At 46.4% G+C, this 15867-nt stretch overlaps 1 protein-coding gene across 1 annotated transcript; it reads right to left on the bottom strand.

Annotated features, from left to right (window-relative positions):
* Positions 1-4800: 4800 nt before the first annotated feature.
* Positions 4801-13350, bottom strand: LOC121541843 (potassium channel subfamily K member 4-like). Its single transcript, XM_041851171.2, has 9 exons — positions 13233-13350; positions 10923-11052; positions 10061-10325; positions 9693-9810; positions 9436-9596; positions 9136-9322; positions 6456-6598; positions 5639-6271; positions 4801-5535 (listed from the first exon to the last, which is right to left on the bottom strand). The coding sequence occupies exons 3-8, from the start codon at positions 10247-10249 to the stop codon at positions 5654-5656; spliced, it is 1416 nt and encodes a 471-aa protein (XP_041707105.1). The 5' UTR covers positions 10250-10325; positions 10923-11052; positions 13233-13350; the 3' UTR covers positions 4801-5535; positions 5639-5653.
* Between the last annotated feature and the right edge of the window lie 2517 nt (positions 13351-15867).

A 15867-nucleotide genomic window follows, 5' to 3' on the forward strand; every position in this document is an offset into this window, starting at 1 on the left:
GACATGATGACACACTTTTTAAGAGTCAATTGCCACGGCCTACTGTTTTGATACTGTTATTTTCTCATAAAATGTGTCCCTCTTCCGTTTTAGGCCCTGCCTTCTCAATTGAGAATGGGAAGGACACCGTCACTCCCATTCCTAACCCATCTGTGAACATAGGATGTTGTCGTTCAGAGGATCAAATCAAATTTTATTTGTCACATGCTTCGTAAACAACAGGTGTAGACTAACAGTGAAATGCTTACTTACGGGCCCTTCCCAACAATGCAGAAAGAAAGAAAATAGTTAAATAATAGAAAAGTAAAACACGTAATAATAAAAGTAATAATAAATACACAATGAGTAACGATAACTTAGCTATATACACGGGAACAGTAACGAGTCAATGTGCAGGGGTATGAGGTCACTAGCCCATTCAAGCTTAACATCCTTATCATTTATCGCCCTCCAGGTTGCCTTGATAAGTTCCTTTCCTGAGGATGGCTCACCCCTCACAGTTCTGGGTGACTTTAACCTCCCTACGTCTGCCTTTGACTCATTTCTCTCTGCCTCCTTCTTTCCACTCCTTTCCTCTTTTGACCTCACTCCCTCACCATCCCCCCCTTCTCACAAGGCAGGCAATACGCTTGACCTCATCTTTACTAGATGCTGTTCTTCTACTAATCTCACTGCAACTCCCCTCCAAGTCTCCGACCACTACTTTGTATCCCTTTCTCTCTCGCTCTCCTCCAACACTACTCACTCTGCCCCTACTCAGATGGTAATGTGCCGTCGCAACCGTCGCTCTCTCTCTCCCGCTACTCTCTCCTCTTCCATCCTATCATCTCTTCCCTCTGCTAAATCCTTCTCCCTCCGATCTCCTGATTCTGCCTCCTCAACCCTCCTCTCCTCCCTTTCTGCATCTTTTGACTCTCTATGTCCCCTATCCTCCCGGCCGGCTCGGTCCTCCCCTCCTGCTCCGTGGCTTGACGACTCATTGCGAGCTCACAGAAGAGGGCTCCGGGCAGCCGAGCGGAAATGGAGGAAAACTAGACTCCCTGCGGTCCTGTCATCTTTTCACTCCCTCCTCTCTACATTCTCTTCCTCCGTTACGCAGACGACACACAATTAATTTTCTCCTTTCCCCCTTCTGATAACCAGGTGGCGAATCGCATCTCTGCATGTCTGGCAGACATATCAGTATGGATGACGGATCACCACCTCAAGCTGAACCTCGGCAAGACGGAGCTGCTCTTCCTCCCGGGGAAGGACTGCCCGTTCCATGATCTCGCCATCACGGTTGACAACTCCGTTGTGTCCTCCTCCCAGAGTGCGAAGAGCCTTGGCGTGACCCTGCACAACACCCTGTCGTTCTCCGCTAACATCAAGGCGGTGACCCGATCCTGTAGGTTCATGCTCTACAACATTCGAGAGTACGACCCTGCCTTACACAGGAAGCGGCACAGGTCCTAATCCAGGCACTTGTCATCTCCCGTCTGGATTACTGCAACTCGCTGTTGGCTGGGCTCCCTGCCTGTGCCATTAAACCCCTACAACTCATCCAGAATGCCGCAGCCCGTCTGGTGTTCAACCTTCCCAAGTTCTCTCACGTCACCCCCGCTCCTCCGCACACTCCACTGGCTTCCAGTTGAAGCTCGCATCTGCTACAAGACCATGGTGCTTGCCTACGGAGCTGTGAGGGGAACGGCACCTCCGTACCTTCAGGCTCTGATCAGTCCCTACACCCAAACGAGGGCACTGCGTTCATCCACCTCTGGCCTGCTGGCTCCCCTACCTCTGCGGAAGCATAGTTCCCGCTCAGCCCAGTCAAAACTGTTCGCTGCTCTGGCACCCCAATGGTGGAACAAGCTCCCTCACGACGCCAGGACAGCGGAGTCACTCACCACCTTCCGGAGACATTTGAAACCCCACCTCTTTAAGGAATACCTGGGATAGGATAAAGTAATCCTTCTACCCCCCCATAAAAAAAAAGATTTAAAAAAGTGGTTGTCCCACTTCCTATCATAAGTTGAATGTACCAATTTGTAAGTCGCTCTGGATAATTGTGTCTGCTAAATGACATAAATGTAAATGTAATTGAGGTGATTAACTATTTAGCAGTCTTATGGCTTGGGGGTAGAAGCTGTTCAGGGTCCTGTTGCTAGCAGAGAGAATAGTCTATGACTTGAGTGGCTGGAGTCTTTGACAAATTTTAGGGCTTTTCTCTGACACCGCCTGGTATAAAGGTCCTGGATGGCAGGGAGCTCGGCCCCAGTGATGTACTGGGCTGTACGCACTACCCTCTGTAGCGCCAAGTGGTCGGATGCCAAGCAGTTGCCATACCAAGCGCTGATGCAGCCAGTCAAGATGCTGTCAGTGGTGCAGCTGTATACCTTTTTGAGGATCTGAGGGCCCATGCCAAATCCTTTCAACCTCCTGAGGGGGAAGAGGCATTGTAGTGCCCTCTTCATGACTGTGTTGGTGTGTGGACCATGATAGATTCTTAGTGATGTGGACACCGAGGAACTTGAAGCTCTCGACCCACTCCACTACAGCCCCGTCGATATGAATGGGGGTGTGCTCAGCCCTCTATTTCCTATAGTCCACAATCAGCTCCTTCGTCTTGCTGATGTTGAAGGAGAGGTTGTTCTGGTCTCTGACCTCCTCCCTATAAGCTGTCTCATCGTCGTCGGTGATCAGGCCTACCACCATTGTGTTGTTGGAAAACTTAATTATGGTGTTGGAGTCCTGCACGGCCAGGCAGTCGTGCACGACTCCAACATCCGCCACGCTGACCCTGAGGGCCACCCGTGTTGAGGGTCAGCGTGGCGGATGAGTTGTTACCTACCCTCACCACCTGGAGGAGGCCCGTCAGGAAGTCCAGGATCCAGTTGCAGAAGAAGGTGTTCAGTCCCAGGGTCCTTAGCTTAGTGATGAGCTTGGAGGGCACTATGATGTTGAACGCTGAGCTGTAGTCAATGACCAGCATTTTCACATAGGTGTTCCTCTTGTCCAGGTGGGAAAGGGCAGTTTGGAGTGCAATAGAGATTGCGTCATCTGTGGATCTGTTGGGGCGGTATGCGAATTGGAGTGGTTCCAGGGTGTCAGGGATGATGGTGTTGATGTGAACCATGACCAGCCTTTCAAAAGCATTTCATGGCTACAGATGTGAGTGCTACGAGGCGATAGTCATTTAGACAGGTTACCTTGGCATTCTTGGGCACAGGGACTATGGTGGTCTGTTTGAAACATGTAGGTTTTACAGACTCAGCGCATGCTCTGAGTACGCATCCTGGTAATCTGTCTGGCCCTTTGGCCTTGTGAATATTAAACTGTTTAAAGGTCTTACACACATCGACTACGGAGAGCGTAATCACACAGCCGGCCTGAACAGCTGTTGTTCTCATGCATGGTTCAGTGTTGCTTGCCTCGAAACGAGCATAGAGGGCATTTAGCTCGTTTGACAGTCTCGTGTCACTGGGCAGCTCGTGGCTGGGTTTGCCTTTGTAATCTGTGATAGTTTGCAAGCCCTGCCACATCCGGCGAGCATTAGAGCCGGTGTAGTAGGATTCAATCTTAGTCCTGTATGGACGCTTTACCTGTTGGATGGTTCATCGGATGGGCGTAGCGGGATTTCTTATAAGCGTCCGGATTAGTGTCCCGCTCCTTGAAAGCGGCAGCCTTTAGCTCAGTGAGGATGTTGCCTGTAATCCATGGCTTCTGGTTGGAATATGTAAGTACGGTCACTGTGGGGATGACGTCGTTGATGCACTTATTAATGAATGGTGACTGATGTGGTAAACTCCTCAATGCCATCGGATGAATCCCGGAACATATTCCAGTCTGCGCAGCTTCATCTGACCACTTCCATACTGAGCGTGTTTGAGCTTTTGCTTGTAAACCGGAATTATGAGTATAGAGTTATTCTCAGATTTGCCAAATGATCAACAACCTGTATCAGTGCAGTGAGTATGAACTTGTTTTCTTTTACAATTTGCTTCCCAATTTTAATTTCCTTAAGTGTTCATAAGTGCAAATGGTTGCAAAATGAGTATCTTCATTTCTCTCTACCAGGCGGTGTCAGAGGAAGGCCCTAAAAATTGTCAAAGACTCCATTCACCCTAGTCATGGACTGTTCGCTCTGCTACCCCATGGCAGGCGGTACCGGAGCGTCAAGTCTAGGTCCAAAAGGCTTCTTAACAGCTTCTACCCCCAAGCCATAAGACTCCTGAACAGTTAATCATGGCTACCCGGACTATTTGCATTGTCCCCCCCACCCCACCCCACCTCCTATTTTACGCTGCTGCTACTCTCTGTTTATTATCTATGCATAGTCACTTTAACTCTACCCACATGTACATATTACCTCAATTACCTCGACTAACCTGTGCCCCCGCACACTGACTCTGTACCTCTACCACCTGTATATAGCCTCCCTACTGTTATTTGATTTTACTGCTGCTCTTTAATTATTTGTTATTTTTATTTTTTACTTATCTATCTCTTTACTTAACACTTATTTTTCTTAAAACTGTATTGTTGGTTAAGGGCTTGTAAGTAAGCATTTCACTGTAATGTCTACACCTGTTGTATTCGGCGCATGTGGCAAATAACATTTGATTTGATTAAGACATATTATATGTTGTTTTTCTCATTTCAGGTATGTAGTTCGTTAATTGAGGAACTGAGAGAAGATGGTTGTCTGCAATATAATTCTCAATGACTGTGTTATTCATTCTCAGTGTGCCACTGTATCTTCATTGTCCTTAATTTACTGACAGTCTCTTTCTGTTCCTCAGGAAAACAACGCAAATGCTGGAAAATCTCTCACACACACACAAAATAGTATTCTGATTATTTAAAAAATGTGTTGTTTATTTTACATGACAGTTGTATGTAATACATTCAAATAATAATACTCAAAAATGTATACAATGGCATATGCTGTACACAGTGCACACAGTAATAAAGTCACTAGTGTAATACTTAGGCTAGGTCATGCAAGACCAGATATGGTTATTGGCAGAGACAGGATTTACTCATATCTTGAATTTTCCTATTATATACTAAAGCTTTGTTCTCTAGAGTTTGAGCTCCAGACATTCAGGGAAAAATTCATTATGGGAGAGTTATTGTCATAGGGCTTTTTTTCCCCTAAAGGAAAACAATAGGAATTGATTCAGAGTAAAAAAAAAAACGTATGTTGGTGTGCTTCACTGCTGATTCTATCTAAAGGAAACAGGGCTGTGTAGTTCCATGATTGCCCAGTAGGGAGCGCTCACTCCATAAGCAAACATGGATGAGAGGGGCACATAAGATTGGGTTCCTAATTAAAACCCTACCAAGGCAACATCAGGTTAATGCAGTGAAGTTTTGTTAGGATTATTTGAATAAGTCACTCTGTTAATACATCAAGGCTCACTCCATATTTGAATCAGGCATACACGACATACACACACTCAAACAATGTTTATGAAACATGAACAGTGTAGTCAATAAAGCATAATCAATCAGGTTCAGTTCTTCTCCCATAACTTCTTCTTCCCTTCATCCCTAAAAAGAGCAGAGTCAGGGATTTCTAGCTTGACAGTTTCATAATTATGTTTTCATTATGTTTATCCACTTTCAACATGCTCTGAAAAACATACAAACTCACCCTTGAGCATTTGGTTCATCCATCCTTTGGTGGAGGTGACGGTGGATTTTCAGGGGGGTTTATGTCTCCATTGGGCTCTTTCTTCTCAGGCTTGGTGGGGCTCTTCTCTGGGGGTGGTCTTCTGGGCCGTCTCCTCTTGGGCTTCCGTGAGCGTGTAGAGACGGGCTGTGCTGGATCCAACAGGGGATCCAAATGTAATTTTCCACTCACTGCATCTGAGGACTCATCAATGTATGCCAGGTTCTCTCCAAAGTAGTCCAGAGGCTGGGAATACAGGGCATCTGGGAAGACGTTCTCCTTATCGACATCCTTCTCTTTTTCCTCTACTACCCGCTCATGCTGTGTGACCTCTGACCCTGTCTCAGATCCAGACTCTGACTCGTTGGAGGAGTAAGAGTATGAGGACGATCCAGTCTCTGATTGGCTGTTCAGCTGGCCATTCTCCATCACCCTGCCCCCCTCCCCAGGGGCCCCAGTCCCAGACACATGGCCTGCCCCATTGCCTCGGCTGCGAGGGCCATGTCGACGCTTTCGTCGTCGTCGTTTAAAGGGGTCGTCAGGCATGCGGAAGTCCACCGACATGTTCTGAATGTTCTGACCCCAGTCAGTGGTACGGGCTCTGAGCTCCTCCATCTGGGAAGAGAGAGAGGAAAGACATCAAATCAAATCACTATTTAAAGAGCATTTAGTCATTTAGCATTTAGAGGAAGGGAGGATCATTGAGGAATAGAACAGGTGGCTATAGGTGACAAAGTGTACAGTGCTGCCCATTTGCTTGTACTTTCCCATTCAGGGCCCAATCAGTTTTTACACTCACCTCAGCCCTGGTCTTCTTGGACAGGACCCGAAGCCAGTTTGCAACCATGGACAGGATGGAAGCAAAGTAGGCCAGGCCCAGCAGGATCCAGAACCACACCAGGGGCTTGTACCAGTGGTCCTTGCCACCATCTCCACTATCACCTGACAGAGAGAAGCAAGAGGATAGTGATAGATAGGGGTTTACAGGTGTAGACAATGGATAATCAGCAACTTTACAGCTTAGTTTACACATGACAGATGTGCTGTTAAAACCTATAGTCTAGATGAGGAAATTATGTCAAAAACCATTATGCATATTTAATCCCTTTTTTTAGGCACTAAACTAGATACACTTAGGTTAGAGTCATTAAAACTCATTTTTCAACCACTCCAAAAACTATAGTTTTGGCAAGTCGGTTAGGACATCTACTTTGTGCATGACACAAGTAATTTTTCCAACAATTGTTTACAGACATATTATTTCACTTATAATTCACTGTATCACAATTCCAGTGGGTCAGAAGTTTACATACGGACTATGTTGACTGTGCCTTTACACAGCTTGGAAAATTCCAGAAAATGATGTCATGGCTTTAGAAGCTTCTGATAGGCTAATTGACATCATTTGAGTCAATTGGAGGTGTACCTGTGGATGAATTTCAAGGCCTACCTTCAAACTCAGTGCCTCTTTGCTTGACATCATGGGAAAATCAAAAGAAATCAGCCAAGACCACAGAAAAAAAATTGTAGACCTCCACAAGTCTGGTTCATCCTTGGGAGCAATTTCCAAACGCCTGAAGGTACCACGTTCATCTGTACAAACAATAGTACGCAAGTATAAACACCATGGGACCACACAGCCGTCATATCGCTCAGGAAGGAGACGCGTTCTGTCTCCTAGAGATGAACGTACTTTGGTGCGAAATGTGCAACTCAATCCCAGAACAACAGCAGAGGACCTTGTGAAGATGCTGGAGGAAACAGGTACAAAAGTATCTATATCCACAGTAAAACGAGTCCTATATCGACATAACCTGAAAGGCTGCTCAGCAAGGAAGAAGCCACTGCTCCAAAACCGCCATAAAAAAGCCAGACTACGGTTTGCAACTGCACATGGGGACAAAGATCGTACTTTTTGGAGAAATGTCCTCTGGTCTGATTAAACAAAAATAGAACTGTTTGGCCATAATGACCATCGTTATGTTTGGAGGAAAAAGGGGGCAGCTTGCAAGCCGAAGAACACCATCCCAACCGTGAATCACGGGGGTGCCAGCATCATGCTGTGGGGGTGCTTTGCTGCAGGAGGGACTGGTGCACTTCACAAAATAGATGGCATCATGAGGAAGGAAAATGATGTGGATATATTGAAGCAACATCTCAAGACATCAGTCAGGAAGTTAAAGCTTGGTCGCAAATAGGTCTTCCAAATGGACAATGACCCCAAGCATACTTCCAAAGTTGTGGCAAAATGCGTGTGCGGGCAAGGAGGCCTACAAACCTGACTCAGTTACACCAGCTCTGTCAGGAGGAATGGGCCAAAATTCACCCAACTTATTGTGGGAAGCTTGTGGAAGGCTACCCGAAACATTTGACCCAAGTTAAACAATTTAAAGGCAATGCTACCAAATACTAATTGAGTGTATGTAAACTGACCCACTGGGAATGTGATGAAAGAAATAAAAAGCTGAAATAAATCATTCATTTCACATTCTTAAAATAAAGTGGTGATCCTAACTGACCTAAGACTGGGAATTTTTACTAGGATTAAATGTCAGGAATTGTGAAAAACTGAGTTTAAATGTATTTGGCTAAGGTGTATGTAAACTTCCGACTTCAACTGTATACACATACTTCCATTAATGTTTGTAACTGGTACCGGGCTACCTTCAGACCAGTGAGGCTTGTGGGCATCCTAGAGCACAACATGTAAGTATTCGTGAGAGTCTCACCTTTCCATAGAGGGGTTAGATTAGTGTGTTGCCAAAACTGTTTGGACACTACAGACAAAAGTTGGCCGGTACCAACTTCAGACGAGTCCCGTGGCGCTCGTGGGGGTCGTAGAGCAAAACAGTGTTTATGACTCCAATCTTTCCATAGAGGGGTCATAATAGTTTGTAGGCCAAAACCGCTACAGACATATTCGTGAGAAGACCGATTTTCGGGATGTCTCATGGTCTGACAAGCACTGCTGCAGCTCTGCTACCTTTCACTGCAGATGCGGAAGGCCGAAATCGGCAGATGCGGTGGATTGAGACGCAGCCCATGCAAAGAGATATCTCTAGATTAAACAGACAGATTTTTATGGGGATTTTTTTATTATGCTAATTCGATTTCTGCGGGGTCGTGGACATCGACTCTTGGGGTTTATTAAATTAATCTCACATAAGTGAACATTACAGACTGAGCTGCTGGAAAACTCTAGGGGGCGATGAAACCACACAGATGAGCCAATTAATAATTCAACTTTCATACAAAGATTGTGAATAATTTAAATAATTTAAAGAGTAAATTAAATGTCCAGTTTAATCAGTGATTGTATTTTATCACTCATGACTCCTAAACTACATTAATCCGGAGTAGAAGGTATTTATGTGTCTGTTAATGGGTCACAACAATGAAAGAGTGTTTCAACAATGAAAAGAGCGTTTTGACCTTTTGAGACAGATTCCTTGACCCAACCCCGTCAGTGGCTGAAGTACCTGCAACATAGTCTCCAAAGCCCACTGTAGTCAGGGTGATGACAACAAAGTAGGACGCCTCCAGGAGAGTCCACTTCTCCACCTCCTGAAACACCAGCGTTGGCACGGCAACGAAGAGTGCTACCCCCAACAGGATGGAGAGGACGGCTGAGATGACTCGAACAATAGTAGGACTCACCTTCCACTTCTGAGAGGGAGACAGGAAAACATGAAAAAGAGGGAAAGAAATGGAGGGACTGAAATACTGATAGACCGAGATAGACAGAGGAAACACATTAAACCAAATATTTAGTGTCTCACCGCTAAGATAAACTCTATTTTGAGGATGGCTTTCCTCAGCCCGGTCCCCAGATGGTCTCCAACTCCAGCCAGGAGGATGCCAAACAGAGGGATCCCCACCAGGGCATAGAAGATGCAGAACAGCTGCCCGCCTTCTGTCTTCGGGGAGATGTTCCCAAAACCTGAGGATGATGGTTTGTAGAGCTTTAGAATTGGGATAAGTAGTGTCAGTGTGTCACAATAGATTAAACGTAGGGGAGATCAGGCTGCTGACTTACCGATGGTGGTGACGATGGTCCCAGAGAAGAAGAAGGCGCTGGCCAGGTCCCATTGGCTGGTGAAGGTGGAGGAGTTGCTGCCAGGATCCACACCTGCACCCATAGCATCTGCCACCTCCTGGGATGGGAGACAGTCAGGAAGTTAAAGTGATAGGTCAAAAAGAGAGAGAGAGAGAGAAAGAGAGAAGACAAACAGTGATGGTAGTGTTCGTACCTGAATATTTCTGTATTTGCATTGTACTGCAACCTAACTATAGAGGTCTCATTGGTTTACATGACCGATGCCTTGGACACCCCGAAAGTCTAATATCCCAGTCAGTTATATTAACCTGTTTGTTCTGTAGGTGTGTGTGGCCTATGTAGGGTACCTCTATGAGGGCCTGCAGGATGTCTGGGCTGACGCAGGTGTAGTTCTCCAGGAAGGCTCTGCGTGTGTCCTGCAGCTGTATGTGCTGTCCCTCCTCATGGGGAGCCTCCAGGGCCTGGAACACCACGGCCCCCAGCACCAGGTACAGCAGTACCCCTGTCAGGATACCAAGGAGGGTGGAGCAGCGCATGCTTGCACCTTCGTTCAGCCCCAAAGAAGCACGCTTCTTCCCCCCGCTGCCAGTGCTGGAGCGCTCTGGGGCCCAGCTGCAGAACAAACAGACCAAACGCAGACAGCAATCCCATGGAAACAGATGTCACCCTGACCACATTAACTTAACTGCAAGGTAATCATTAATCGGAAACTAAACATAATGCAGACTGCAGCCCCCACCATATTACTGACTGGAAACCTATAAGCATGTTGCTGATGGTTACACTATATGTGTAGGCTACACTCTTAGAAAAAAGGGTTCCAAAAGGGTTCTTCGGCTGTCCCCATAGGAGAAACCTTTTTTCCTACAAGGCAGAACCCTTTTTGGCTCGAGGTAGAACCCTTTTGGGTTTCATGTAGAACCCTCTGTAGAACGGGTTCTACATGGAACCAAAAAGGGGTTTTCAAAGGGTTCTCCTATGGGGACAGCCGAAGAACCATTTAAGGTTCTAGATAGCATAATTGTTTTAAAGAGTGTACTGTATACAGACAATCCTGTCTCACTGGAGCAGAGGAGCCTAGGGTTGTTTTTCAGTGGCATCATGGATGCAGTAAGAATTCAAACCAGGAATGGACCTGAACTCTACCAGAGATGTGTCTAAGTAAAGGATCATTACTATCTACCCCACTCCTCTTCATCACCCGGTTACCTCTCTCTCTCCTTCTCTTCCGCCCTATTCCTCCTCTTCCAGCTGCTCTTCCCTCTGCGGCTGAGGATGGAGATTCTGGACCCGTAGCTGCGGGGCTGGCCGTCCTCCTCACAGCCCGAAGGGGGGGACACTGGGTGGGTTATACCAAGAGGTTGGTGTTGATGGTGTTGAACAAAATAAACGTTATGTTATTGGACCACCAGGTACTGAAGAGATTACTCATTCATTTATGACAACATTACAAAGATCATATTAAAGGTTAGTTATTATGTATGAGATCAATAAACTTCGAACACGACAATTCCCTGTTGTTCAGAATTGTTCGTTGTTGGTTTTCCATTGATGAAAGAGGTTCCCTACATCACTGTTTGCCAAAGAAAAAATGGGGTTCAGCACTGCTACATTATGCTCTTGATTGTGAGCATAACGTTACCAAAACGACAGAAAATGAGTTGCAACAAGAGATCTATGTAGGTGCTTGCTGTAAACCAAAACCCTGTGTGAAAGAGATGCATCTGTTGTATGTTCTATCTCTAATGGATCACATTGTAGGGGAGAAGTTGATATAATGGTGGATGGAGCAAGATATACAAACATACAAAATGCAGAGTCAATAAACATAAAAAATGCTGCGTTCAAGACAACTCGGAAACTCGGAACCTCTGAGGTAAAAGTTAGATACGTTATTTTGCGTAGAGCTTCCTATTGGTTGATTCAGATACTTTCCAAGGGGGAAACTCTGACCTTATCTTTCTACAACGAATTTCCAAGTCGGAACTTTCAGAGTTCCGAGTCGTCTTGAACGCGGCAATAGACAAATAGAGGTGTGCTTCAGCCAGCAGAGTGGGTTAGAGCACAAAGAATGTGTGTGTGTGTGTGTATGTGTGTGTGTGTGCACGTGCCTCCGGCCATGTCTGTCCATTAACACAGGGGAGAAACATTATTCTACAACAGGCATGCCACACTAGCAGGATCGGCTGTGTGAAGAATTAATAGTATGAAAAAATGTATGCACTCACTAACTGTAAGTCGCTCTGGATAAGAGCATCTGCTAACTGACTAAAATGTAATGTAAATGTAATACCCCATGATTCTCAGGGCCTGGATGTGATGTGACTGGGCTGAATTATACATTCAGTGTAATGTCCATTCCAAGCTGCCGAGTGATTGGGTAATTTAGTCCTTGATACAGCTATAGATTTCTAGTCAGCACAGGTTCAAGACCCCAGGGACACACTAATGCTGTACAGTTACATGTAGGTGTAATGTTGTCTTCTGTCTGATTTTCTGTATTGACGTTGTTCTTTAGGCTTACACTCTATGTACTGTGATAGGTTACATCTGTGCTTTCTCTCTCTCATCTTAGATGTAACATTTCTTTTGGTCCTCTGTAGCTCAGCTGGTAGAGCACTGCGCTTGTAACGCCAAGGTAGTGGGTTCGATCCCCGGGACCACCCATACACCAATAAAAATGTATGCACGCATGACTGTAAGTCGCTTTGGATAAAAGCGTCTGCTAAATGGCATATTATTATTATTATTTATTATTTATTATTATTATTATTATTATTACAGCAACTCCTCTGGGCCTGATTTAACCTGAGACCAATAACCTGTCACCCACACAGTGAAATTTACACTACCCAGCCAAACAACTTCAGCAGCTGCTCGGGATACACAAACAAATGCACAGACAGACAAGCCTTTCATCCTAACGTGCAGCTATTTTGCATGTGCACACAGATCAAAATAACTGCTCTTCAACCACCCCTTTAGTCATGTGCTTTAGCTGACATATCAATCATTAGCGACAGTTAAGTTATGTTTTATAAAATTACAAAAGCTGTCGAAAGGCCTTTTCAGTGCCACCAAACAATAATTTCAAACTTTTAACAAGGTTTTCTTTTAATTTTCTTTATTAGAATCTTTCCATTTTAACATAACTGCACAGTTATAGAAAACCATGAACAGATTTAATGCCTTACTGTCATATAAAGATGTCATCCTTGAGATACCTATCACGCTCAAGCCATGGCCCTTCTAAGGTATAGATACTTCACACAACGCAGTCAGAATGCCTGAGAATACATCCTTCGATCACACAGAATGAAGTTAAAATGGGGTACATTATCTGTAACAATGAAACAATTGCAGCCAATAGCAATTACACTGTTTAACACCCATATACAGAGGGTCCCCATCTGCCCATAACATCTATCAAATAATAAAACATTCATTATCTCATCCAATGGAAGCAGGATTTGTGGTCTCTCTAACACACAGGGGGTGAAGCCTGTGGTCATCTCTTACCTCAAAATGAACGATCTTAAAAATCCAGGGTATCAGCAGCTATAGGAAGGGTCTCTTTAACAAACTCACACTAGACGCTAGGAGAGTAAACGTGCACGAGCTTGCATGTGCATGAGCGCGTGGGAGAGGCTGTTGCTGAGTGTCCAAGAAATGAAAAGCTATTCCATCAAATTGACTCCAGGAAAGAGAGAGAGAGAGAGAGAGAGAGAGAGAGAGAGAGAGAGAGATAGGGAGAGAGGTGGAATCAGAGGTGAGTGAGAGAAAGAGAGTGGGAGAGATGGATGGATCGAGGGAGGGGTCAATGCAGATACACTGAGCTAGAATGAGCTTGTTGCATTTTTTTTGTTTCGTTTCCTCTACCCTGATTTGGATCGCTCAGTTTCTCCACGGCAATAAGAATAGAGAGAAAAAGAGCAGGGACTAACAGTGTCTCTTGTGGATATCGGACACAGGAGGTTGGTGGCACCTAAATTGGGGAGGACGGGCACCTGGTCATGGCTGGAGTGGAATAGGTGGAAAGGTGTGTTTGATGCCATTCCATTTGCTCCATTTCAGCCATTATTATGAGCCATCCTCCCTTCAGCAGCCTCCACTGATATCAGATATGCTAATTGGCAACTAACCAGATTTTTACATTGTGGTGTAGGCTACATCATGTATGTGTGGTAGTGAGCAATTCCACTATTCAGACATACAGTGTAACACTTATTCATACTCTACAATATACTGTAGTCGTGTAGCTCTCTCCATGGGTATGAGTAGTTGAGTATCAGTGTCTCGGTCTGACAGTGCCAGGATGAATTCCTTTAGTGGAGTTTACGAGAGGTCTGCTGGCATTACACTGCCGACTCCGCAATGGGCAACAGCCCCCCCCTCTGCTACCCTCAGCAGAGCCCGTCCAAAGAACCCAGCCCCCCCCCCTCTGCTACCCTCAGCAGAGCCCGTCCAAAGAACCCAGCCGCACCCTGGAACTGCTGCTGCTGTTTGTGGTGTGTGCGGAGTGTGTGTGTGTGTGCATTTGTGTGTGTGTGTGTGTGTGTGTGTGTATGTGTGTGCAGCAGTAGGGTTGTGGTTATACTTCCCAGAGCTATGCAGTTGATGGGACTGAGCTCCCAGAATTCCGCAATCAACCCAACGACAAAAATCTGGCGAGAGGTGAGCTGGCAACCGGAGGGTTACAAGGCACTTAACCCCCCACAACAACAGCGCCCAGTGTGGCAGCCCCCTTGACTTCTCCAAAAACCTGTATGTGTTTGTTTTTCTGAGGGGTTTGGTTTTAAAGCAGAAGTCAAATTTCAGTTGGATCTTGTGTGCAATTGATCAATAAAGTGATCTTAATTCTTACCACGCTCCTATTGTCACACCCTGACATTGAGATCTCTAGTTGGGTTGGTCAGGGTGTGAAATCTAATTTATATATTTCTATGTTGGCCGGGTGTGGTTCCCAATCAGAGGCAGCTGTCGGTCATTGTCTCTGATTGGGGATCATACTTAGGCAGCCATGTTGCCTACCTTAGTTGTGGGATCTTGTTTCTGTTTGGCTTGTTTGATGTTTAGCCTCTTGAACTTCACGTTCTGTTGGATTTTGTTATTTTGTCGGTGTTTATTAAAATAAACGACTATGTACGCATACCACGCTGCACCTTGGTCCGATCCTTTACACAACATACGTGAAACAAGATCCCACCACCAACGGACCAAGCAGCGTGAACAGGAGGAGCAGACATCATGGACATGGGAGGAGATATTAGACGGAAAAGGATAATGGACGTGGGAGGAGATACAGGCAGGTATGGATCGCCTTCCTTGGGAGCAGACGGAGGCAGCGAGGGAGAAAAAACGGCGACTCAAAAGGTCCCGATCACGAAGGAAGCCCGAGAGGCAGCCCCAACAAAAAAAATTGGGGGGCACATGGGGTGGTTGGCGATGCAGGAGGAGGCCCTGAAAGGGCTGACTGTGAAGGAGGAGAGAGCTATAGAGGAGGACACGCTGAAGATGGAGGCCCTCCAAGCAGCTAAAGACCTGCAGCTCAGCACTCTGAGAGAGGAGGCCACCACCTTACAGGAGCTGTTAGTTAAGAGGGAGCAGGAGATCTCCCTTCAGAGGGAGGCGTTGCAGTAGGCCCACAGGGAGAAGGAGTCAGTGGATGCACGGAGAGAGGAGCTGGCCAGGCAACAGGAGGAGCTGAGAGAGGAGTTAACCCTCCAGCAGCAGAGAGCTCGGTCCTTAGAGCAGAGGCTGGCAGAGCCAGGTTTAGCAGAGCCAACTCCCCGCACTCGCTTTGAGGAGCGTGTGACCGTGCAGGCACCAGGCTATGCACCGGCTTTACGCACTGTGCCGCCAGTGCGCCTTCACAGACCGGTACGGCCCGTGCCTGCTCCTCGCACCAAACCAGTGGTGCGTGTCTCCAGTCCGGTACGGCCTGTACCTGCTCCTCGCACCAAACCAGTGGTGCGTGTCTCCAGCCCGGTGTGCCCCGTACCTGCTCCTCGCACCAAACCAGTGGTGCGTGTCCCTAGCCTGGTAGGGCCCGTGCCTGCTCCTCGTCCCAAACCAGTGGTGCGTGTCCACAGCCAAGTGCGTCCTGTGCCAGCGCCCTGCACTGGCACGAAGCCTCCAGTGATGATCCATGGCA

The sequence above is a fragment of the Coregonus clupeaformis genome, chromosome 27 (genome assembly GCF_020615455.1).
Source record: "Coregonus clupeaformis isolate EN_2021a chromosome 27, ASM2061545v1, whole genome shotgun sequence".
Lineage (NCBI taxonomy): Eukaryota > Metazoa > Chordata > Actinopteri > Salmoniformes > Salmonidae > Coregonus > Coregonus clupeaformis.

Bases quoted from the DNA above. Each gene is read 5' to 3' on its own strand.
- LOC121541843 (XM_041851171.2), bottom strand. From the start codon at position 10,249: ATGCGCTGCTCCACCCTCCTTGGTATCCTGACAGGGGTACTGCTGTAC. The intron at 9,811-10,060 runs GTACCCTACATA...CTCCCATCCCAG, and splicing joins TCCTGCAGGCCCTCATAGAG to GAGGTGGCAGATGCTATGGG. The intron at 9,323-9,435 runs GTGAGACACTAA...TCTCCCTCTCAG, and splicing joins AAATAGAGTTTATCTTAGCG to AAGTGGAAGGTGAGTCCTAC.